A 24,605-nucleotide genomic window follows, 5' to 3' on the forward strand; every position below is an offset into this window, starting at 1 on the left:
GTCTCTGTGTGAATATGGATAAGGAGAGACCTGTCAGTCAAGCGGAAGGTGGTAGAAGATGCTGGTGGATGGCCTTTTGGACTAGTCATCCTTATCACATAGTCCCCGGTCGGCTTTACAAAGTATGCCTTCTCTGAAATGCCATGGCCACACCTTACAGGTCTGCAATAATGGAGCCACTGTTGCCCGTAGTTTCAAGAACCAGTTATCGGCTTCCCTTGCCTCTGTTTGAAGCTGTGTAATCATACAATGGATAACTGTCGCCTATAAAGATATATTAAGTAGTCAATCAGTACAATGCTTTGGACCCAAAATACGCTGGATGTTAAGAGATGAAAATTCATTTAAGAAAAAGGCTAAAAAAAAGAAAAAAATAATAAATAAAATAAAAAGAACTGAAAAAAAATACTTGAGCAATAATACTGGTTATCGGTCTCCATTTACGAAACCTCAGTTCTTCTGTCATTTTAATTTCGAGCCCGTCTGACTGAGCAAGTTGTAATTAATCAGAGGCAAAAGTGAAATAACGTGTGAAGTCCGGAAAGTTTCCAGTTGCAATGTTAATGTGCTCTCATGAAAAAATAAAAAAGCATCAAAATAATCAAAAAGTACAAGAGTTGTCCATACCCGAAACAGCTACTAGGAGTCTCCAAAGCGCAGCAATTAATCATAAGAAGCAGATTAGCCTCGCCTAGAGTGACCCGACTTGTAACACATTCACAGGTTCACACTGGAAAAGCCGTGAAGAGAACGATATCTTTTCAAATATTTGATTAAGTGCTACAAGATGTTGAGGAAATTTGGTGCTTAAATGAATGATGTGTTTGATGTCATTTCTGGCAACACTACAGTAAATGTCGCATAAAAGCAAAAAGAACTTATTTAAAGAACGGTCTTGACAGCAGCTTGGCAGAGACTGAAACCACCCACTCGAATGAAGAGACCAGAAATGATCAGCAATGTAGACATCTAACCTTTTATCCACTGAGAGCAAGGGTATATGTTCCAGGCTTCATTCCTCCACGAGAAATTAGCACCGAGAGAAACAGAAGCAAACCCGGGGATCACTGGGCACCATCGCGAGAACAGGAGGTCTTCTGATCAATTCTGCAGCTTTTCATTGGCGTCTTTAAGTATTTATTTTCCGCTCAATGACAAAATTCCAGCAGAACAAAGCCGTCAATTTACACCAAAACTATATTAATGTGTCTTACCATTTTTATACAAGTCCTACAAAAAATGGCACTACCATGGGTATAGATGCTAGGGTGTGAAGAGAGCACTCCATTTACAGCGTAAGGGCTTGTTCACGCGCAGCGTTTTACAGCATCAGCAAAGTGAATACGATTTCATGCACATTTTGAGTATTTTTTCCTTGCAGATGTGAACGTTCAGGCTATGATCCCACCACAAGTATTTGGTGAGTTTTGACAGTGCAGATTTTCTGAACCTAATGTCAGGGTCCTGACAGCGCTGGCATACAGCCTCCGCTAGGCAGGGACTCACCCGCACCGTAGGGACTCCTGGGGACAAGAACAGCCGGAAAATAAAGATGCACGGGACCTGAATGTAGAGGTTTAGAAAGTAGGCACAGGACCTATGGTCATGTGAACGGTCATGTGACTGCAAGAGGGCGGGGCTTAGCATCCTGCTTTCAAAGAAGGTAGAAAACTCAAAGTCAGGCAAAGCGGGGGTCATGCACAATACAGGCAAGCAAGGTACAGGAGGGATAAACAGACGGGAGGTCAGACAAAGCCAAAGGTTATACACAAGATCTCAGTAAAGTACCAGGGATGAGACAGAACGGACAGTCAGGGCCAAGCAGAGATCAAAACCAAACAGACGTAGAAGGTACCAGGCAGAATCCAAAGCAATATCCAGAGAACAGACCGAGTCATACACAGAGAATCATGCAACCAGAACACAGCACTAACACACTCAGGGGTCACCACACAATGCCAAGGGCGAAAGTATAACTGACGGGGGATGGGAGCTTCCTGAGGCTATAAGAAGCCTCCCCAGTACCAATGAGAGGCCACCATAATAGGTCCCAGGTGTGCAGGTGAGAGTCTGCACTGAGGTCAGAACATTAACCCCAACAGTGCCAGCACTGGTATCATGACACCTATTAGATGAATTGCATTTTTTCATTGCTTTTTTTTTTAACATGCGTTTTATCACATTTTTGTCTCTTTTTGGTGTGTCATTCTTTAAAGCTACTTTTTTTTTATACTTCCTGTTATTTGACTTTGACAAAACTCCGATAATCATATGCAGATTGCATGCATTTTTAATGCGCTACCTGCAGATTTTCCGCATCTAATGCAAGACTATGGGGAAAATTTGCACATAAAACTCAGGTGTACCCATGAGATAAATTGACATGTTGCGGATCTGAAACGCACAAATTATACGGAGTAAAGAAGAGGCACAGTGGGCATGAGATCTCTAAATCCCATCCACTTCGCTGGAACTATGAAGCAACAAAAACTCATAGTGGGCACAAAGCCTGATAGCATTTTTTCAGATCTCCAGCATGTAAACTAAGCAAATGAGTGGAAAAAAACAAACCCACAGAAGTATTTTACGCAGCGCATTTTCCTGCCAACACTCTTGTTTTTGCATCAGAAAAATCTGCTGAAAATACTAAACATGTGCAAATATCCTAATTATGGCCACACATCAGAAAGTTGTCATATGAAAATGAGCAATCTGACTTGTGTTGCCTGTTCTGCCATTCGGTCAACTCCTCTGTGGCAGATGGTCTTACCTTCTGCTCCCAGCATCCTCGGCACTTTGGCTGCCTACTAAGCTAAGCATTGCATGATATTGTGTGAGGCCTAGTCACTAGGTCTTTTGTGACCTCACAGCTAGAGTTGAGCAAATATGTTCGGAATCGGTCGCTGAATCTAAATTTGCCATATTTGTACCCGATTTGTGCCAAATTTATGTTTGACTATTGGTTCCGAACATATTCGTTTATTTCTACTCCCATAGGGCTCCAATCAGGGCTGTGGAGTCGGAGTCAGAGCCCATTTTGATGGAGTCGGAGTTGGTGTCAGAGGTTTGGCTTACCGACTCCACAGCCCTGACTCCAATGACTTTCAGCTGTGTTCGGTGAACGTTCCAAAAACAAATATTCGGCGCCGATCATAATTGTAACCAAATTTTGAAAAATGTGCTCAATTCTAGTCACGACATTGCTGGGTCTAGTAAATGCCGCAGGAATCATTGATGCCAGCAACAGAAGTGAAGACCGACATCCATAGAGTGGACATTACAACAGAACAGGAAACTGCTCATCTCTACCATCGACCCAAAAATTCATATAGCTAACAACCACATGTACAAGTGTTCTGTATGGGGAGGAAACCGCTGCCAGATAATTCTGGTGGAGGCCTATTTTTTGGAAGGACAAAAGGGTCAGGCAATTATATTCTTTCCTCCTCTTCCTGGAGGCCATCATACACATTAGACGGTTGTCTGGTCCAGCTACGTTAATGTGCATTGGTGTTTAAAGGAATTCATGACAAGGTTTCATTATTTCTCTGAAAATTGTTTAACCAAAAAAAAACCAAGTTAGTTATTTTGGTATTGCAAGTAAAGCTTGGATCACCATGTCATTAGTGTCTAAAACTGCAAAAAGTGTCTCGTCATTTATAAGAAAACACTTCAGTCGTTAGCAGGTTAACTTGGACCAGTCAACAAATACAGTGCCTTCCGAAAGTATTCGGCTCCCTGGAACTTTTCAACCTTTTCCCACATATCATGCATCAAACAAAGATACCAAACGTAAATTTTTGGTGAAGAATCAACAACAAGTGGGACACAATTGTGAAGTTGAACGCAATTTATTGGTTATTTTAAATTTTTGTGCAAAGTCAAAAACTGAAAAGTGGGGCGTGCAATGTTATTTGGCCCCTTTACTTTCAGTGCAGCAAACTCACTCCAGAAGTTCATTGTGGATCTCTGAATGATCCAATGTTGTCCTAAATGACTAATGATGATAAATATAATCCACCTGTGTGTAATAAAGTCTCCGTATAAATGCACCTGCTCTGTGATAGTCTAAGGGTTCTGTTTGAAGCACAGAGAGCATCATGAAGACCAAGGAACACAACAGGCAGGTCCGTGATACTGTTGTGGAGAAGTTTAAAGCCGGATTTGGATACAAAATGATTTCCAAAACTTTAAACATCCAAGGAGCACTGTGCAAGCAATCATATTGAAATGGAAGGAGTATTATACCACTGCAAATCTACCAAGACCCGGCCATCCCTCTAAACTTTCATCTCAAACAAAGAGAAGACTGATCAGAGATGCAGCCAAGAGGCCCATGATCACTCTGGATGAACTGCAGAGATCTACAGCCGAGGTGGGACAGTCTGTCCATAGGACAACAATCAGTCGTACACTGAACAAATCTGGCCTTTATGGAAGTGTGGCAAGAAGAAAGCCATTTCTCAAAGATATCCATAAAAAGTGTCCTTTAAAGTTTGCAACAAGCCACCTGGGAGACACTCCAAACATTTGGAAGAAGGTGCTCTGGTCAGATGAAACCAAAATCGAACTTTTTGGCAACAATGCCAAACGATATGTTTGGCGTAAAGGCAACACAGCTCATCATCCTGAACACACCATCCCCACTGTCAAACATGGTGGTGGTAGCATCATGGTTTGGGCCTGCTTTTATTCAGCAGGGACAGGGAAGATGGTTAAAATTGATGGGAAGATGGATGGAGCCAAATACAGGACCATTCTTGAAGAAAACCTGTTGGAGTCTGCAAAAGACCTGAGACTGGGACAGAGATTTGTCTTCCAACAAGACAATGATCCCAAACAAAGCAAAATCTACAATGGAATGGTTCACAAATAAATGTATCCAGGTCTTAGAATGGCCAAGTCAAAGTCCAGACCTGAATCCAATCGAGAATCTGTGGAAAGAGCTGAAAACTGCTGTTCACAAACAATCTCCATCAAACCTCACCGAGCTCGAGCTGTTTGCCAAGGAAGAATGGCAAGAATTTCAGTCTCTCGATGTACAAAACTGATAGAGACATACTCCAAGTGACTTGCAGCTGTAATCGCAGCAAAAGGTGGCGCAACAAAGTATTACCGGTAAGTTAAAGGGGCCGAATAATATTGCACGCCCCACTTTTCAGTTTTGACTTTCCACAAAAATTTAAAATAACCAATAAATTTCGTTCAACTTCACAACTGTGTCCCACTTGTTGTTGATTCTTCGCCAAAAATTTATATTTGGTATATTTATGTTTGAAGCATGATATGCGGGAAAAGGTTGAAAAGTTCCAGGGGGCCGAATACTTTCACAATGCACTGTAATTACACAGCCCATCACAACGGCTGGTATGTAACTACAAAAGTATTAATACCCTTTCCTAGCATGAACATCACTTTGTTTTAGTGTCTGGTACTGGTCTAGTTGGTTCTACCTTCCCCCTTAATGAGACACTATATATTAATCAGATTTATTCTAGAAGTTTTTTCACTTAAATGCTGCTGTTTCCTGGACGCATACATGTAGGACTGATGTATCTGGTCCTATCGAGGCCGGCGCCAGTATTCCTCCTTTTATCTTCCAGTGTCTCTACCTTTCTTGTTGGTTGGCATATACACATGTTGACAAAATTATTGGAACCCCTATAGGACCTTTTATGATGTCCCAATCTAAACCCGTAGACATTAAATTGTCCCCTTTGTGGCTTTAACAGCTTCCAGTCTTCTGGAAAAGTTTCTATACGAGGTGTCCATGGGAATTTTTGCCCATTCATCCAGAAGAGCATTTATGAGATTTGAAACAGATGTTGTAGGAGAGGACCAGGCTCACAATATCTGTTCTACTGCATCCAAAAGCTTAGGGGGGTTGAGGATCGAGATTTGTACAGCGTCACGTTTTTCCACATGAAAACTCACCCAACTACAGTTGTGGCCAAAAGTATTGACACCCCTGCAATTCTGTCAGATAATACTCAGTTTCTTCCTGAAAATGATTGCAAACACAAATTCTTTGGTATTATTATCTTCATTTAATTTGTCTTACATGAAAAAACACAAAAGAGAATGAAGCAAAAAGCAAATCATTGATCATTTCACACAAAACTCCAAAAATGGGCCAGACAAAAGTATTGGCACCCTCAGCCTAATACTTGGTTGCACAACCTTTAGCCAAAATAACTGCGACCAACCGCTTCCGGTAACCATCAATGAGTTTCTTACAATGCTCTGCTGGAATTTTAGACCATTCTTCTTTGGCAAACTGCTCCAGGTCCCTGATATTTGAAGGGTGCATTCTCCAAACTGCCATTTTTAGATCTCTCCACAGGTGTTCTATGGGATTCAGGTCTGGACTCATTGCTGGCCACCTTAGAAGTCTCCAGTGCTTTCTCTCAAAACCATTTTCTAGTGCTTTTTGAAGTGTGTTTTGGGTCATTGAACTGCTGGAAGACCCAGCTTTCTCACACTGGGCCCTACATTATGCTGCAAAATTTGTTGGTAGTTTTCAGACTTCATAATGCCATGCACACGGTCAAGCAGTCCAGTGCCAGAAGCAGCAAAGCAACCCCAAAACATCAGGGAACCTCCGCCATGTTTGACTGTAGGGACCGTGTTTTTTTCTTTGAATGCCTCTTTTTTCTCCTGTAAACTCTATGTTGATGCCTTTGCCCAAAAAGCTCTACTTTTGTCTCATCTGACCAGAGAACATTCTTCCAAAACGTTTTAGGCTTTTTCAGGTAAGTTTTGGCAAACTCCAGCCTGGCTTTTTTATGTCTCGGGGTAAGAAGTGGGGTCTTCCTGGGTCTCCTACCATACAGTCCCTTTTCATTCAGACGCCGACGGATAGTATGGGTTGACACTGTTGTACCCTCGGACTGCAGAGCAGCTTGAACTTGTTTGGATGTTAGTTGAGGTTCTTTATCCAACATCCGCACAATCTTGCGTTGAAATCTCCTGTCAATTTTTCTTTTCCGTCGACATCTAGGGAGGTTAGCCACAGTGCCATGGGCTTTAAACTTCTTGATGACACTGCGCGCGGTAGACACAGGAACATTCAGGTCTTTGGAGATGGACTTGTAGCCTTGAGAATCCTCATGCATCCTCACAATTTGGTTTCTCAAGTCCTCAGACAGTTCTTTGGTCTTCTTTCTTTTCTCCATGCTCAATGTGGTACACACAAGGACACAGGACAGAGGTTGAGTCAACTTTAATCCATGTCAACTGGCTGCAAGTGTGATTTAGTTATTGTCAACACCTGTTAGGTGTCACAGGTAAGTTACAGGTGCTGTTAATTACACAAATTAGAGAAGCATCACATTATTTTTCGAACAGTGCCAATACTTTTGTCCACCCTCTTATTTTTGGTGTGGAATTATATCCAATTTGGCTTTAGGACAATTCTTTTTGTGTTTTTTCATTTAAGACAAATTAAATGAAGATAATACCAAAGAATTTGTGTTTGCAATCATTTTCAGGAAGAAACTGTGCATTATCTGACAGAATTGCAGGGGTGTCAATACTTTTGGCCACAACTGTATGTCTTTATGGACCTCCCTTTGTGCATTGGGTACAGTCATGCTGGAAAATAAAAGGGTCTTCCCCATAGAGTTCACTAAAAATGTCTTGTATGCCGAAGCACTAAGATTTAACTTTACTGGAACTAAGGGACCTAGCCCAATCCCTGAAATATTATCCCTCCACTCCAAACTTTACACAATGCAGTCAGGCAATGTCTTCCGGGCATACGCCAAATTTGACCTCCTCCATCAGATGTCAGATAAACACAATTCACATCTCCCCAGAACATGTTTCCACTGCTCCAGAGAACAGTAGTGGCTTTACACTACAAGATACGACGCTTGAGCTTGGTAATGTAAGACCTGCATGCAGCTGCTCGGCCATGGAGACCCATGCAATGAAGCTTTCGCCAGACAGCTTTGAGCGAATGTTAATGCCAGAGGAGGTTTGGAGAGTCAGATGAGCGTTGGTCACTTTTATGTGCCCTTAGTGATCCCAGTGGGCTCCACTTCATGGTGCAGTTGCTGTGGACCCTAAAAGCTTCCACTTTCAAGAATAGCACTTGAAATTGATCGTACAATATTTCAGGGACAATACATGTCATGAACTGACTTGATACACCGGTGACGTCCTATTACAGGACTGCGTTGGCATCAGTGAGATTCTTACCATGAGCCATTCTGTCACAAGTGTTACACAGTACGGCATGTCGAGGGGCCGGATTTTGTACACCGGGGGCGATGGGACTGAATGAAAACCCTGAATTCAATGATACATATATGCCAATGATTTTGTCCATACAGTGCGCCAGTAATACACTGGGTGCAGAATTATTTGGCAAATGAGTATTTTGATCACATCATCCTTTTTATACATGTTGTCCTACTCCAAGCTGTATAGGCTTGAAAGCCAACTGCCAATTATGTAAATCAGGTGATTTGCATCTCTGTAATGAGGAGGGGTGTGGTCTAATGCCATCAACACCATATATAAGCTGTGCTTAATTATTAGGCAACTTCCTTTCCTTTGGCAAAATGGGTTCGAAGAAAGATTTGACGGACTCTGAAAAGTCAAAAATTGTGAGATGTCTTGCAGAGGGATGCAGCAATCTTGAAATTGCCAAACTTTTGAAGCGTGATCACCGAACAATCAAGCGTTTCATGGCAAATATCCAACAGGGTCGCAAGAAGCGTGTTGATAAAAAAAGGCGCAAAATAACAGTCCTTGAACTTAGGAAAATCATGCGTGAAGCTGCCAAGATGCCATTTTCAACCAGTTTTGCCATATTTCAGAGCGGCAATGTTACTGGAGTATCAAAAAGCTCAAAGTGTGCCATACTCAGGGACATGGCCAAGCTAAGGAAGGCTGAAAAACGACCACCACCTTTCAACAAGAAACACAAGATAAAACGTCAAGACTGGGCCAAGAAATATCTTAAGACTGATTTTTCTAAGGTTTTATGGACTGATGAAATGAGAGCGACTCTTGATGGGCCAGATGGATGGGCCCAAGGCTGGATCAGTAAAGGTCAGAGAGCTCCACTCCGACTCAGACACCAGCAAGGTGTAGGTGGGGTACTGGTATGGGCTGGTATCATCAAAGATGAACTTGTGGCACCTTTTTAGGTTGAGGATGGAGTGAAGCTCAACTCCCAGACCTACTGCCAGTTTCTGGAATACACCTTCTTCAAGCAGTGGTACAGGAAAAAGTTGGTGTCGTTCAAGAAAAACATGATTTTCATGCAGTACAATGCTCCATCACATGAATCCAAATACTCCACAGCGTGGCTGCCCAGTTAAGGTCTAAAAGAAGAAAAAATAATGACATGCCCCCCCCCCCTTGTTCACCTGATCTGAACCCCATAGAGAACCTGTGGTCCCTCATAAAATGTGAGATCTACAGGGAGGGAAAACAGTACACCTCTCCAGACAGTGTCTGGGAAGCTGTGGTGGCTGCTGCATGCAATGCTGATCGTAAACAGATCAAGCAACTGACAGAATCTATGGATGGAAGGCTTTTGAGTGTCATCGTAAAGAAAGGTGGCTATATTGGTCACTGATTTTTTTTGTTTTGTTTTTGAATGTCAGAAATGTTTATTTCTAAATTTTGTGTTGTTATATAGGTTTACCTGGTGAAAATAAACAAGAGAGATGGGTATAATATTTGGTTTTTATTAAGTTGCCTAATAATTCAGCACAGTAATAGTTACCTGCACAAACAGATATCCTCCCAAGATAGCCAAATCTAAAAAAAAAAACATTCCAACTTCCAAAAATATTAAGCTGTGATATTTATGAGTCTTTTGGGTTGATTGAGAACATAGTTGTTATTTAATAATAAAAAGAATCCTCTCAAATACAACTTGCCTAATAATTCTGCACACGGTGTATGCCAACAACGACTTTTCGGACAAAGCCCCTGTAACTTATTTGCATGTGTTATAAAATAAAGTAAAAAGGCAGTTTTCTCATTAGAAACAGGTGTTATAAAAGAATTTACTGGTGAAAGTTATATATAATCATGACTATTTACTCTGCTACAAAACAAAACGTCAAGGCCAAGTATTCAGGACGGAGTATCCAATCTGAAAATATTATCCTTCTGAGAAAACAAAAATAGCAAGAAATTCCAGGGAGTTATTATTAGCAGAAATACAAGTAACCTAACGTTACAGGTCAGATGCAGATGGGATAGATACCGCAGGAAAGAGAATAAAGTGATAAATCAAAATAAAGGCCATTGTATCCATTTAAGAAAGGCAGAGACAGAACTACAACTAAGGCTATGTGCACACGGTGCGGATCCTCCCGCGGATTTTACTAAATCCGCAGGTCAAATGACCTGCATTGTTCCTGCGGATATCTTCCTTTTTTTTTTGCGGTTTCACTGCGGTTTTTGTGCGGTTTTCTACCTGCGGATTTGTAGAATGGAGCAGGTGGAAAACTGCAGCAAAACTGCACAAAAGAAGTGACATGCTGCTTTTTTTTTCCACGGAAAAATCCGCAGCATGTGCACAGAGTTTTTTTTTCTTACATAGCCAGTAATGGTACTGTACATCACCTGCAGTTCTGCTGCAGATTCGCAGCGGCAAATCCGCTGTGGATCCGCAGCAGAATCTGCACCGTGTGCACAGAGCCTTAGTCATCGCGGCGTCACAGTAAGAGCCTGTTTACACAGAACCATAATGTGGAATGAGCGTTCCTAGGAACAATTGTTTTTCGATTATCGGTCAAAACAAGCTGGCAATCCCCCGACCAACGGGCAAAATGTTCATTCGTTGGGTGAAATGATTTTAAAGCTTGCTGGACAGACATCTGTCTGGGATGATTTAGAGAATCCTGCTTTGAGCAGGGGGTTGGACCAGATGGCCCAGGAGGTCCCTTCCAACTCTACCATTCTATGATTCTAAAAATAATTGTTTTCAACAGCACATTCTATGATCTCCAGGCAGCAATTAACTATATTGTTTTTTTGTTTTTTTAAATTAAATTCAAGAATTTTTTTTCAATGGTTCTAATTGCAGAATTTTTTTGATTCTCTTTTCTGTTGATGAAGATGAGGATGGCCATATTGCTTTAGGCTCCATTGACAGCATTTAGAGGTCTGTCAGCTGCATGCACCACAAACACTATCAGAAAGTTCTGACAAATTTCCCTCTGAATTAAGACCGGCGCTTTGTGACCTGGTACAGATGTACAATGTATTCAATGACAAATGCCTTGCGGAAATTCTACATGCTGCCTTCCGATGTTGGGCACCAGCTCTCCCACTTATAAATACATAATGCCAGCTCAAATTTCAAATGTGAACGTAGCTTTAGCAAAAATTCATGGCTTGTTTGTGCCACAAAGCAAATGTAGAAAGAAAGATAAATTCCCCCCATTGACTTGAAAGATTTTTTTTTGGTTCAAAGTGGGGATCAGTGACCATCAACTATTGTGAATGGTGGATCCTTTGTGACACTTATATGTATAAGGTGTATATATATTGTAACGCTCTAGGGGCGTTGTAGGGCAACGTGGCAGTGACATAGGCAGAAAGTCCATATCAGGACAACATAGGGTCTTATTTTCAGCCAAAATGTAGCAAACAGGCGCTAACTAATACATCACACCGCTGACTCGCGCTACCAGGGATGTATGGGGGCTTGATCCTCTAACAACTCAGCGTTGAGCACATTTAACCGCTGTGCATAACTTTCTTAGAAAACACCCCATCAGTCTGGAGGCTGTGTCCCTCTCTGAAGCTTTTCCTTCAGCCTTTTCTGTGACTGTAATGAGGCAATCTCACAAAGCGGAACTGGCTAAGCCTGCAGTGCTACCTGTACTGGAGTGGGAGTGGGAGTGACCACCACTAAATCCTCCTCATCACTCCTATAATAGTATACCGTATACTGATTTTGATGCTCAGTGGCCAAAGAGAAAAATGCAAGATTTTAGAATATTTTTTTTCATAGAGAGAGCTACATGGAAAATAAAAATAAATAACCATATTTTTACTGTATTTAAGCATTTGTGGAAAAAATACTGCAAAGAAAGAATGCTTTAGAAAATAGGAGACCACTCTTAGCCTTTAAAACATCATCCGTTCATCAAGGCACACCCTACAGAAAGGAAGATGGAAAACTATCATTTAATATCATCTGGGAGACATCTGATGGGCTACAAATCTATTCTGCAGCAGAACCACCACCCTAAATGTACAATCAGTCATTAACCTGTCACCTCGAGAAACGTTATTTACTTGCAGACATGGGGTTAATCTGCAGGTAAATAGCGTTTAACACCCTGGTGAGCCAGATTACTGCAAATGTGTCGGCTTGGAGAAAATGGGAGTTTTATTCACCATTCATCCTCTTGCTTCCAGTGATTGGGGCGGTGCAGGGAGAGATTACAGCCACCAGTCACAAAACAGTGCACACACTGTAATCACTCCTTGGTTCTTTGATTGACAGCCTCCTCTACAGTGTGTGAGCGCGGCGTACCTGTGCAGACTGGAATGTCAGTCAAAGGATCAAACACAGGATTTATATAATATTTACCTGCAGATTACCTCTATACCTGCAAGTAAAGGAGTCCTGGAAGTGATGATATGGCTCCCACGGAGCCCTGATCTTTATCATCATCGAGTCTGTCTGGGATTCGATTAACAGACAGAAGGATGTGTGCAGGGCCTACTGACGCGGGTGCAGGGCCTACTGATGCGGGTGCAGGGCCTACTAAGATGTGTGCGGCCACCATAGTTCTGCCACAGCTGCTGTGCTCCAGCAGCATCAGAGACCTTTTGAACACAGCTGCTAGCAGCTGATCATCAAGGATGTCGGGTGTTACACTACCAACAGTCACATACTGATAGCCTTAAGATAGTGAATGTTGGTGGTGCAACACCTGGCACCATTGCCATCAATTTAAAAGAAACAAACAAACAAAAAAAAAAAAAGTAGTGGCACGCTCTTTAAATGTATACACTGAAAAGTAGTTTACCCTCTTTGGCTTCCTTTGCCTTTTCAGATTCTTTTGCCTCGTCTTCCCTTTTCCTTTTGGCTGCGTTGAGTTCTCGTTTTAGCTGACGTGCTTCTTTTCGCAATTCTTCGCTAGAGGAAATATAGTAAAAAAAAAAAAAAAAATTAATAAATGGGAACAAACAAGAAACATAAGTAAACGGCAACATTCCTGAGAAATGAAGGACTTCTTTATCAATCACGATCATAAAAAAAATTCTAATATAGGTCAGAAGTAGAAATGAGCAAACGGATTTACATTGCCCTGGTTCTGCTGTCTCGGAGGATCAGTCTGAGAGTCAGAATATCACAGTCTTAAGCTCCTGTGCCCGTCATCATAGGATCTGCATTCAGGGTGACATTGGGTTTACTTGGTTGCAAAACATCAAGAAGCTGCTAAATGCCTAGTCGTTTACTGTATGCCGGAGACAGAAGTGAAGACTTGGGAAGCTGCGAAGGAGAACCGGACTGGACCCAGGAGCGGGGCAGCTCGAATCGCTTTGCTTAACTCTAGTCAGAAATATAAAAATCTTGTGGCAAACTGCTGAGTACTGAACGACCAAGAAAGAGAAGACTCATCCTTTCAAATCAGAAAACATTACAGTTATCAGTAAAAGAAAAAAAAACATAAAAGGGGTTGTCTCATTAAGGCCGGGGTCACACTTGCAACTGTAATGCGATAAATTCGCACGAGTCTCTCGCCTCAATACCCGGCACTGCAGCCGGCGCTCGGGACTGGAGCGTGCGGCTACATGTACTTCTATGCAGCTGAACGCTCCGGTTCGAACGGCCGGCAGCAGTGCCGAGTACTGAGGAAAGAGACTCGCGCGAGTTTATTGCATTGCAGTTGCAAGTGTGTCCCCGGCCTAAGGCGTATCATTGCTCATACATTTAGGGTATATAAATGTCATCATGGGTGGGGTCCTGTAAGAGCAGCACCCGTTATTTATTATAGTGTCTGCCATGTAACGCCGCTTTTCTCATGCTTTGACACTTCGTTAACAGCCGATTGTCGAGGACAGAGGCCAAACCAATAATCAGCTGATCACTGGGTCTGCTTCTATTTCAAATAACGTCGTCATTAAGAGACGACCAATTTAAGAGTTTTCGTCTCAAAGGACCCCTTGGAACATACACATAGACAGGCTGTGACTCAAGGAATGCTCTAGGCATGCTCTTTGATCTGTGCAGAGGACACGGTGCAGGGAAGGGGTGGAGGAGAGCTGTGATCAGCAACTATTAGCGATGGTGTGATCACATCTTATCTAAATATAGAGATATAATGAGGATATTACTATTAAAAGGTGATCTGTATATAACAGGAGGTATAATTCTAATATTTAGCTTAAAAGGGTATTTTTATCTCAAAGATCCTATCACAATATACATTCCTCAAAAAAATAAAGAAAACACTAAAATACTTTATCCTAGATATCGCTGAATGAAATATTCCAGTTGCAAATCTTTATTACTTACATTACATAGTGGAATGCATTGAGAACAATAAAACATAATAATGATCAATCTAAATCAAAATCAATATCCCATGGAAGTCTGAATTTGAAATGATACTCAAAATTAAAGTGGAAAAATCAAATTACAGGTTGATCCAACTCCAGTGAAAATGCATCAAGACAAGGAAATGATGCCAAGTAGTGTGTGGTCTCCACATGCCTGTATGACCTCCCTATAACAGTTTGAGCAGACACATGGATGTTAAAGGCCTGCTGGAGGTAATTTTTCAGGGCTCTAGCACTGCTTCTCCTATTCCTCCTTGCACAAAGGAAGATCCTGCTTCTGGTTTGTTGCCCTCTTGCGGCCCCACTCCACGTCTCCTGGTAGCTACTCCATGCTCTGGACATTGTGCTGACACAGCTACCCTTCTTGCCTCAGCTTACATTGATGTGCCATCCTGGATGAGCAGCACTACCTGAGCAACTTTTCTGGGTTGTAGACACTGCCTCATGCCTCTGTACAGTACCTCTAGGGGTCAAAGCAATGACAAATTGCAAAAATGACCAAAACAGCCAAAAAGGTTGAGAACAGAGAAATGGTCTGTGGTCACCCCTTGCAGAACCACTCTTTTATAGGGGTTGTCTTGCCAATTGCCTATAATTTCTACCTGTTGTCTGTTCCAATTGCACAACAGCAGGAGAAATTGATTCACGATCCTTGTTGCTTCATAACTGGACAGGTTGATTTCACAGAAGTGTGATTGACTTGCAGTTACATTGTGTTGTTTAAGTGTTCCTTTTATTTTTTTTTTTTAGCAGTGTATAAAAGGTGTAATAATAATATTAGCAAATCTCTCCAATTAGAAATGTAATATAGTTCGCCCGGTTCGCTATGTCGCTTACCCTATGTGCAAGGCATTGCAGTAGCTTAGATATACATGGTTATGACCACTAACAGCTGTCACTATATGTGGTCGTAACGATCGATACCTAAGCTACTGCAATGCTCCTTCCACAGTGAACGCAGGCAAACTGCGTGGACATCATACGAATAGCCTGATGACACAGGCTCCATTGATGCTACCAGGCCACTAACTACTACCAATGTATTAACTTACATACTTACCTTCTCACTGGAAACTCACTGCAAATTTGAGACCCAGGCTCGGGTCGAAACGTTAAGAAATCGCTTGAATAAAAATTTTTTCTTTATTAACTCTTCTGTCATTTATCACTGTGGTGAACTTGTGTGCATAATAATAAAAAAAATTTATATTTTGAAGGAACCCTCACGAATGCGGCTGTGTATTATATGCCTTAGTACTTGGGTCTGATCCCAGTCTAGCCAGCAATGCTACTTAATTTTTGAGTGCACATGTTTAAGACTATCCCCTGAACGATACTTCATTTCTAATTCGTGTTATTGGCAAATATTATTATACCTGCTACATATTAGGATAGGATATTGGAGATGGGAAAACCCCCTTAATGTTCAGCGTGAAAAATTACATACACTGAGGATTTTATTTATATACATCAGGATATTGAAAAATGTAAAAAAAAAAAAAAAAAAATGAACATTTCAAAAAACATGTGAAAACTTGGATTTCAACAACATGTTATATTAAATGGGAAATTGTCATCAGAAAGTATCAAAAACTTCAATCTTAAGAACCTGAAGCTTTGGAAATGCTTCACTTTGTATTTCTCAGTATGCACAAGGCTATAAAAAATGAAAAGCAAACAAACACTTAACAGGATATCCACTAGCTGAACTTCCAAGAAAGATTTTAGAATCCTGGGCGATTTCTAAGAAATCTTAAAAGAAGAAAAAGATCTGGAAGATAAATATCTAAATATTGCAATTTTCTACTGTTATCACCACTTCACAGAAGCAAAACAGAAGAAACAAAGGCTCATTTAACGACTGCTGTAAAACTAAAATGAAAACATCCAACTGCTGCAAGGGGGTCAAAAAAAAAAGAAAGAGCACACTCCAAACACTACAGGAATAATACCGTAACTCCGCACGTTCTCCCTACACGCCAGCCAGGATAAGAGAAAGGCAGGCATTTGTTAAAGGGAACCTGTCACCTCGGATAATGCCATTAACCTGAATATATAAGGTTAATCTGCAGGTCAATAGTTAGAATCCTGTGCGGCACCGGGAGAAAATGATCTTTATTCCTCCAGGGAGCCACCATCTTCCAGTCATGCAGGCGTGCCGGAGCAATTAGTCACAGCACTAAGACCGGCAGCTGTACGCATGGCCTGGCACTGACTGACAGCTCCCGTCTACTGTAGAGTCGGCTTGGCTGTCAGTCAAAGTAGGGTAGCGTGCTTACAGCCACCGCTCAGTCCAGCCACATCTGTATGACTACAAGCTGGAAGCTCCCAGGAGAAATAAAGTTAATTTTCAGTACAGCGGATGGGCATCTTCATAACACTATTAACCTGCAGATTAACCCCTTATCTACAGGTTAATAACGTTTTCCGACATGACAGGTTCCCTTTGAAAATTGTCTTTCACTCATCCTGACTGGGGCGTAAGGCAAACATGCTGTGAGTTATTAGCCCTACTACTGCTGCTCAATATGCAATTTTTGCTTTATATCAAGCTCACCGGACCACAATTCTGGTATGATTAATGAAGGGCGACTCAAACCCAAACTAAACCCCATGTGTTCCATTAAAGCTAACCTGACACCACAAGATATGCGTGGTTGTTATTCTGCAGAACAAGCAGCCTTATCCCAAGGTTGTAAATGAACTGGACAAAGCTTTTAAGGAGGCAAGCTGCATCCACAAGGAACGAAAATTGTGCAGGAATTTTCTGCCACACAGGTAAGCCGTATTGGCAAACTGCAATCCTGGGAATCTGCACCGTAGGTCTATTTCTGTGCGGATTCTACATGTGAATGAGATTTAGGAAAATCCTATCCTCTGCTCCTAGTGTAATATACTCCGGATGGAAAACCAGCAGCAGAATATTGCCCTATACCCAAGGAAGTGGAACCAATGTCCTGTAATGTCCTTCTCTCTGGCCCCCAGGCAGATTCCCGGGGACCGCAGTGCTATTGCCAGCGGACGTCAAAACACTGGCCCTTCAATTGCTCCTGACACTGAGAGCACAAGCACGCAGCATTCACTACTGAATGCTAAGATTACGGATTATTTCATGACACTTGCCAGTGCCAGAACGTACTTTATGGGTGGAGTCCGCGCGCTATGCACTCCAGTCCCACAGATAACAAAGAAAGCTGAGGCAGCCCCTTCTGTGATGTATATGCCCCCATCGTCTCATTTGAATTATGTGACCCGGTCCCTCCTGTGATGTATACAATCCAGCGCTCCTGTTACATTAATGCTCCCAACGTCTCATGTGATGTATGTGCTCCAGCCCGTCCTGTGATGTATATGCCTACAGCATCTCATTTGATGTATGTGCCCCAGCCACACCTGTGATAAATATGTCCCAGTCTCCTGTGATGTATATGTCACCAACCTCTCCTGAGATCTATGTGCCCCCAGTGTCTCATGCGATGTATCCTGTGATGTATGTGCCCAAGATTCCTGCGATGTACATGTCACCAGCCATATCTGTGATTGTACATGCCCCAGCATCTCCTATGATGCATATGCCTCGGAATCTCCTGTGATGTATATGCCCCCAACCCGTGTATTTTATATGAATAATGTATAACGTATATGCTCCAGCACCAACCCCAGTGTTTCCTGTGTATGCTGCAGTGTCTTATATACACCGATTTATATACAGCAATCTGTGTCTCCAATTTGATGAATATAGAGCAGTCTCAGTGTCTCCTATGTGAGGTACATATTGCAGACCCCCACTGCTTGAGTTCTATAAATGTAAGCAGTGATAATTTCCCATCAGGAGATCTGCAGTGTAATATATATCTGCGTTCACAACTAAGTGCTGCAAGTTCTTTTCAAAACTCATGGACTGTGCTCCAGACTGACGCACATTTGGAAAAGCAGTTGTGAGTAGTAACATTATCAATAGCACATAAAATCGACTGACCAAAAAGAAGCAGTTCCAGCCATCACATTAGGGGTGAGTTAATTAAATGTTTTACCAGATATCGCAGGATAAATTTCTAGTTGATAATATTGTACGGCCCCCGTAAGGATGGAATCCAAATGATCCCTGGCAGAAAAAAGGTTCCCCACCCCTGCCCTATATAAACATACCCTTAAAGGTGTTTTTCCAATAAAGTAAATTATTCCTGGGGAAGGGGGGGGTTGAGGAGGGACTCCCAGTAATCTTCAGAAGTCTGAACTGAGCAGAGTTTCAGCACCTCAACTCTATTCTCTCTCTAAAAGACTGTTGAATAAAGAGTACAGCACTTGGCTATCACCGGTGAGATGTGGGGAGCATGTCTGACCTCTGCAGAGCCCAGTTCTCGAGATCACTGGAGATCCCAGCTGTCAAACCCCCAAGAATCAGTCATTTACTCCCTATTCTGTGGATAGGAGATAACTCACTATCCTCATGAACCTCCCTTAATATTTCACTTCATATCTCGTGAAAGTTGACATGTACAAAATGTATTATTCAATGTTTTTTGAACTCAAAGAGCTGATCAGTCACCAGATATCACAATACAAACACCAATCATTATCACACAGATCTCTTACACCTGATGAACTTACGTTATAAATAAATTAATTAAAGAATGGCTGTACCAAATAAAATGATCATTAAACTGGGCATTTTATAAATCTAGCTAGGATACTATTAGGGAAACCTTCACAAAGGTTTATACGGCAAATCTGATGTGGATGAGTAAAGTAAATACACCAGCCTCACCTGCTCTGTCAGATCTAGATAAGGTTTACAACTTGTATTGTAAAATGTAGCGACAGATCTATTTTAAAGAAGACCTGTCACCAGGTCAAAAAAGTGTCCAGTTTTTGCTTTCATTTTATTCCAGCGAACCTGCTGAGTATTCAGTGTTTTTTTTTTTTTTTTAAATCTGCCATACAGTTCAGTTCCAGAGATATGAGCCTTTTTATAAAGTGATAATTTTTCTTTTTTTTTTTTTTTTTTTTAACCAAGCGGGCGGTGTTCACAGTCTAACTAAGACACGTCCCCAGAAAATCCCATGATCCACACCCCCTTGGTAAAGATACAAAAAAAAAAAAAAAGCACTAATTGAAAACGTCCAGATTTCTGGAACTGTACAGTATGGTGGATACAAAAAAAAAACAAAAAACGAACAAAAAGAATACTCAAGGGAGCATAGGGAATAAAAAATAAAAACTGGTCATTTCTGTCCTGGTGACAAGTTATTTTTCTAAAAGGTCTATAAAAGTATTTTAATAAAAAGAAAAAAGTGCACCATCGCCTTGAAAGCCCTATGCCAAGAAATAATTAACGAACCGTGTAAGCATGCTTATCTACACTTGGGGAGACATTATCGTTGCTGTCATTTCCATGTGTTAGGTTGGGGCTTGGTCACACAGCACAGGTACGCTGTTGTATATGGGCACGTTTCCCAGCACACTTGAGGCATTTGTCAAAAACAATCCAGCCTTGTTATTCGCCATCTGATGCCCAGCACATTTCTTCAAGTTATTGTAGTCTGATTATACAAAGTTTTCAGGCTGCGTGGAGCTTAATCAGTTGCATTTAGGCTCGATTCTTAAAATATTACAGCAATGTGAAATGTGTCTTTAGTAGAGATGAGTGAACCTTTCAAGATTCGGTTCGGCCGAACGGCAGCCGTTCTCCGAACGCCATTAGATTCAATGGGAGGCAAATCCAAAACGCATAGGCAACACCTTAAGGTGTGACAAAAAGCTTCCCAAACAAAATAGAGGCAGACATCATGAAAAGTGGCATCAGTTGAACTACAGTAGAAATTTACAAATGGCATAGCAGTAGTCAGCCATGGGCTATGCATGACATATCAGAGCCTGGCCCAGCATTTACAACTTGGAATTGAATCTTCAATGAAGACCTGGTGGCTAAGAGAGCGGTGTAAGCCTTCTTAGCTGGGAGACCTCACACCTCACGCAAAACCTCCAGTGTGGCATAAGCAATTTCTTAGTAGTTTAACACATTTTTTTAGACCAGTCTGTGCACAAGCAGAACCGAGTACAAGTCTGACAGGATGTGCAGGAGTATGTGCAGCTCAATATCAATGTCATCAGGGGGGTTGGATCTTTTTACATTTTGGCCTTGAAAAATGGAAGATGCGCATGAGCTCGCCTGCACTTCTGAAGTTCTTGCAATTCTTTGGTCAAGACACCTTGACGTTCCCAAGGTTGGTCATCTACAACTGGAATGCACATCGTGTGCCTCATTGCTGTCTTGGGGAAAACCATTCTTAAGATTGTCTACAAGCGTATTTCGATACTCCAGCATGAGCGCATCCCTTTCCAGAGGGGAGCATCTGCCTAAATTTACTCTTGTACCATGGATCTAACAGAATGGCAACTCAGTAGTCAGCGCTATTTCTATCCCTAAGAATACAAGCATCATGTTGAAGATAAGCGCCTTCTTGCTGCACTTCTATAAGGTCCAAGTCCATGCCGTGTTGGTGGAGGGGTAACAATCAATCAATGTTGCTTCCTTCGTCCCCTCCCGCCAACCATGGACAGAGGTTTGTCTTGCAAGCATTGGGGATTCAAAGACTTGTGGAACAGCCATTTGACTGCCAGACCCACAGCCATGTGTAGGAGGGAAACATTATTTTACGGGACCACAACTGCGGGACCAAGAGCTGGCTGCTGTGGTGATAGAGTATGGAGAACAGGACAAACTGCTGGACTGTGAGTGAAGTACAGGCGGACAGGTTATGGTGGATTGAGAAAGATGTGTTGTGCTAGGTGACACAAAAGCAGCAGTCAGGTCTACTTCCATATCAGCTGACCGGCTCTCACTCACCTCGACTGTGGTGAGCAAACAATTGTAGTTTCTGCGGCCAGAGACCTGTGTGAGAAGACTTGGAATGGTGATGGAGTAGGAAGAAGCAGCTGATGGGGTTGATGGTGAGGCCCGCTAGTCCGCATTTTAGCACAGAGAGATTCCCACACTAAGGCATGTTGATTGCATATGTGCCGGATCATGCATGTTGTCAAATTATTGCAATTTTTGCCTCTGAGTTTTTCTTTGCAAATTTGACAGATAACATGTGCTGTGTCATCCTTTGTGGTCTCAAAAAACGCCCAGGCTAGGCAACCCTTGCTGGCCACAGCCAGAGTTGGGACCGAGGATCCAGTGCTTGTCGTGGTTGAATTACCTTGTGTCTGTGTGGGAAACGGCAATGTAACCTCATCATCTTCCTCCTCCTCTGCTGAGCTACTCAGCAGCGTACCTCTGGGTTCACACCAAGTGAGATCTACAATCTCAGTTTCTGCTCTCACACTCCTCACCGAGAGTCACCCACCTCATCTTCCTGCCCTGACACCACAATACAATCCATATGCAACTCTGGAATTTGAGTCTCATCAGGATTACCTCCACCCTGGATTCTGCTCGAACCCTACTTCGTCCACCCCCAGATCCAACATGAAAAAAATTTGGTGCAGATGCTTTCTTCCTCTGGATTCTGGGATTCTTTGGAGCAGACCTCTGATGCCCATGGAATACAATGTGTGAACAGCTCTTCAGAATGGCCCATCTGAGGTTCCCCACAGTCAGTTGGGCGTTTGGAAACTTTTGACGCGGGACGATGATTGGGGTGCCACCTCTGAGGATTGTACTGTGTGTGATGTTAAAATGAAGGAAGAGAAGGAGAGGCCACTTGATGTAGCGTTGCCATCCACTAGAGCATATGCTCTTTCTGAGCCTCATCTACAAGGCATACCGCTGTGCGGCTGCCAAAGAAAGGGAGTCGAGTAGCCCGTCCAGTAACAGATTTGTTCAGTGGTCTTTGGATAGGAGAAGACAGTGTTTGCTCAGATGAGCTTTCATTCACATTAAACACCTAACCCAAGTACAGGTCGAACACCAAGCCTATTCCCCCTTCCACCACTACATCACTTTTTCCCACTCATGTTATAAGTAGCCTTCCCCTGTTTCACACCCTTAGGGTCCCGTTACACTAAGCGACGCACCAGCGATCTCGACAACGATATGACCTGGTCAGGATAGCTGGTGTGTCGCTACATGATCGCTGGTGAGCTGTTAAACAGGCAGATCTCACCAGCGATCAGGACCAGCGACAACACGGGTAACAAGCGCGCGTCGCTTAGTTACCCGCTGTGTACCCTGGATACCAGCGTGCTCGTGCTGGGAGCTGGTATCCAAGGTAAACAGCGGGTAACTAAGAGCGCACGGTGCTTAGATACCCGCCGTTTACCTTGGATTCCAGCTCCCAGCGCGAGCACGCTGGTATCCAGGGTACACAGCAGATAAATAAGTGCACGCGTGCTTAGTTACCCGCTGTTTACCTTGGATACCAGCTCCCAGCATCTGCTTACAGCGCTGAGAGCTCGCTGATCGATGGTCTCCCATTGCCACACGCAGTGATGCGTGCTGTCCAGCGGGAGACCGACGATCAAAAAATGACCCAATGTAACGTCCGTCTGCGGTTCTGGGCTGCAGCCAGGCAACACCCCGAGAAACACTGATACCCTTTACCCCTATACAGGGATCTGGATTTACAACAGAGCCCAGGAGGTACTGTCTGAATAGGAGCAGCGGCCAGAGCAGGACGGTCGTCAAAGTGAAGTACAAAAACGGCAGGCAATAGCAGAGTCAATTTCAGGCCAAGGTCAGAGTCAAAAACCAGGAGGGCGGCAGAGGTACAGAATCGTTAGGAAGTAGCAGAGTCAGAATATCCAGGCCAAGGTCACAAAACAGGAGAGTAGCAGAAGTACAGAATCGTCAGGCAAAAGAGGGGTCAGAAATCCAGGCTGAGGTCAGAGTCAAACAGAAATCAATCACTAAGTAACACACAGGGGAACCAAGAATATATCCGGCGGCTTGCAAGACCAGTCCCAAGGTATTTGAGGGATCAGGTCATCCCTCACAGGTTCCTGGACTGGTGATGTCATTAGGGCCGCCCCCAAGACCAGGCCAGATGGAGTTGCAGTAACCCCCTGATGACTGACAGAGGGGCGGAGCCTGCGCCCACCAGATGCCTGCGCAGGAGCCACTTCTCTGTCACCACCATAACTCACGGGCGGACCACGGCGCCTCCCAGTGGCCGAGGCAGGAACAGCCGTCCCCGAATCTGACAGTGAAGTGGCGGTCTGGCGCCTCCTAGTGGCCGTGACCGGAACAGCAGGCCTTGAGTCCAACGGTGACGTGACAGACCGGCGCCTCCTAGTGGCTAAAGCTGGGATCATAGGCCCTGAGTCTGACGGCGACGTAATAGAACCACGGCGCCTCCCAGTGGCCGAGGCAGGAACAGCCGTCCCCGAGTCTGACGGCGAAGTGGCGGCCCGGCGCCTCCTAGTGGCTGCGACCGGAACAGCAGGCCCCAAATCTGACGGAGACGTGACAGTACCCCCCCTTCCAAGAGGGGCCTCCGGACCCTCAAAACCTGGTTTGTCAGGGTGGAGGAGGTGAAACCTTCTAATTAGTGCTTTTGCATGGATGTCCCGCGCAGGGACCCAGGACCTCTCCTCCGGGCCGTAGCCCCTCCAGTGTACCAGATACTGTACGGACCCTCTTACAAGGCGGGAGTCAAGGACACCCTGGACTTCATACTCCAAGGACCCTCCGACCGAAATGGGAGGAGGAGGGGACGGGACAGGGTGAATTGGGGAGCGATACAACTTGAGGAGAGACTTGTGGAAGACATTGGGAAATTTGAAAGACTGAGGGAGTTTTAAACGGAAGGCCACCGGGTTAATCACCTCTATAATCTCGTATGGACCAATAAATCTGGGACCCAGTTTGGCAGACGGTACTTTAAGCTTGATGTTTTTGGTGGAGAGCCAAACCTTGTCTCCAACTCCCAGGTGCGGTCCTTTGGATCGCCGTTTGTTCGCTGCCGAGGTCTGTCTAACCCGGGCCCCTTTCAAGTTAGAGTTTACCTCAGACCAAATGGTTTTTAAATGATGTATATTTTTCTCTACCCCAGGAAGCTCCGACATTCTGGCCGAGAATGAGCCAAAGCGCGGATGCAGCCCGTGGT

At 43.3% G+C, this 24,605-nt stretch overlaps 1 protein-coding gene across 1 annotated transcript in view; it reads right to left on the reverse strand.

The window, feature by feature from the left end:
* The window catches only part of CWC27 (CWC27 spliceosome associated cyclophilin), a 252,501-nt gene that overhangs the window by 89,042 nt on the left and 138,854 nt on the right, over nt 1-24,605 (reverse strand). Inside the window, exon 11 of the mRNA XM_073584247.1 lies at nt 13,017-13,126. Within this exon, the coding sequence (XP_073440348.1) occupies nt 13,017-13,126 (110 nt within the window). The remainder of the gene's footprint in view (nt 1-13,016; nt 13,127-24,605) is intronic.

The sequence above is a fragment of the Dendrobates tinctorius genome, unplaced genomic scaffold, assembly GCF_039654945.1.
Source record: "Dendrobates tinctorius isolate UK_male_01 unplaced genomic scaffold, ASM3965494v1 ptg000083l, whole genome shotgun sequence".
NCBI lineage: Eukaryota > Metazoa > Chordata > Amphibia > Anura > Dendrobatidae > Dendrobates > Dendrobates tinctorius.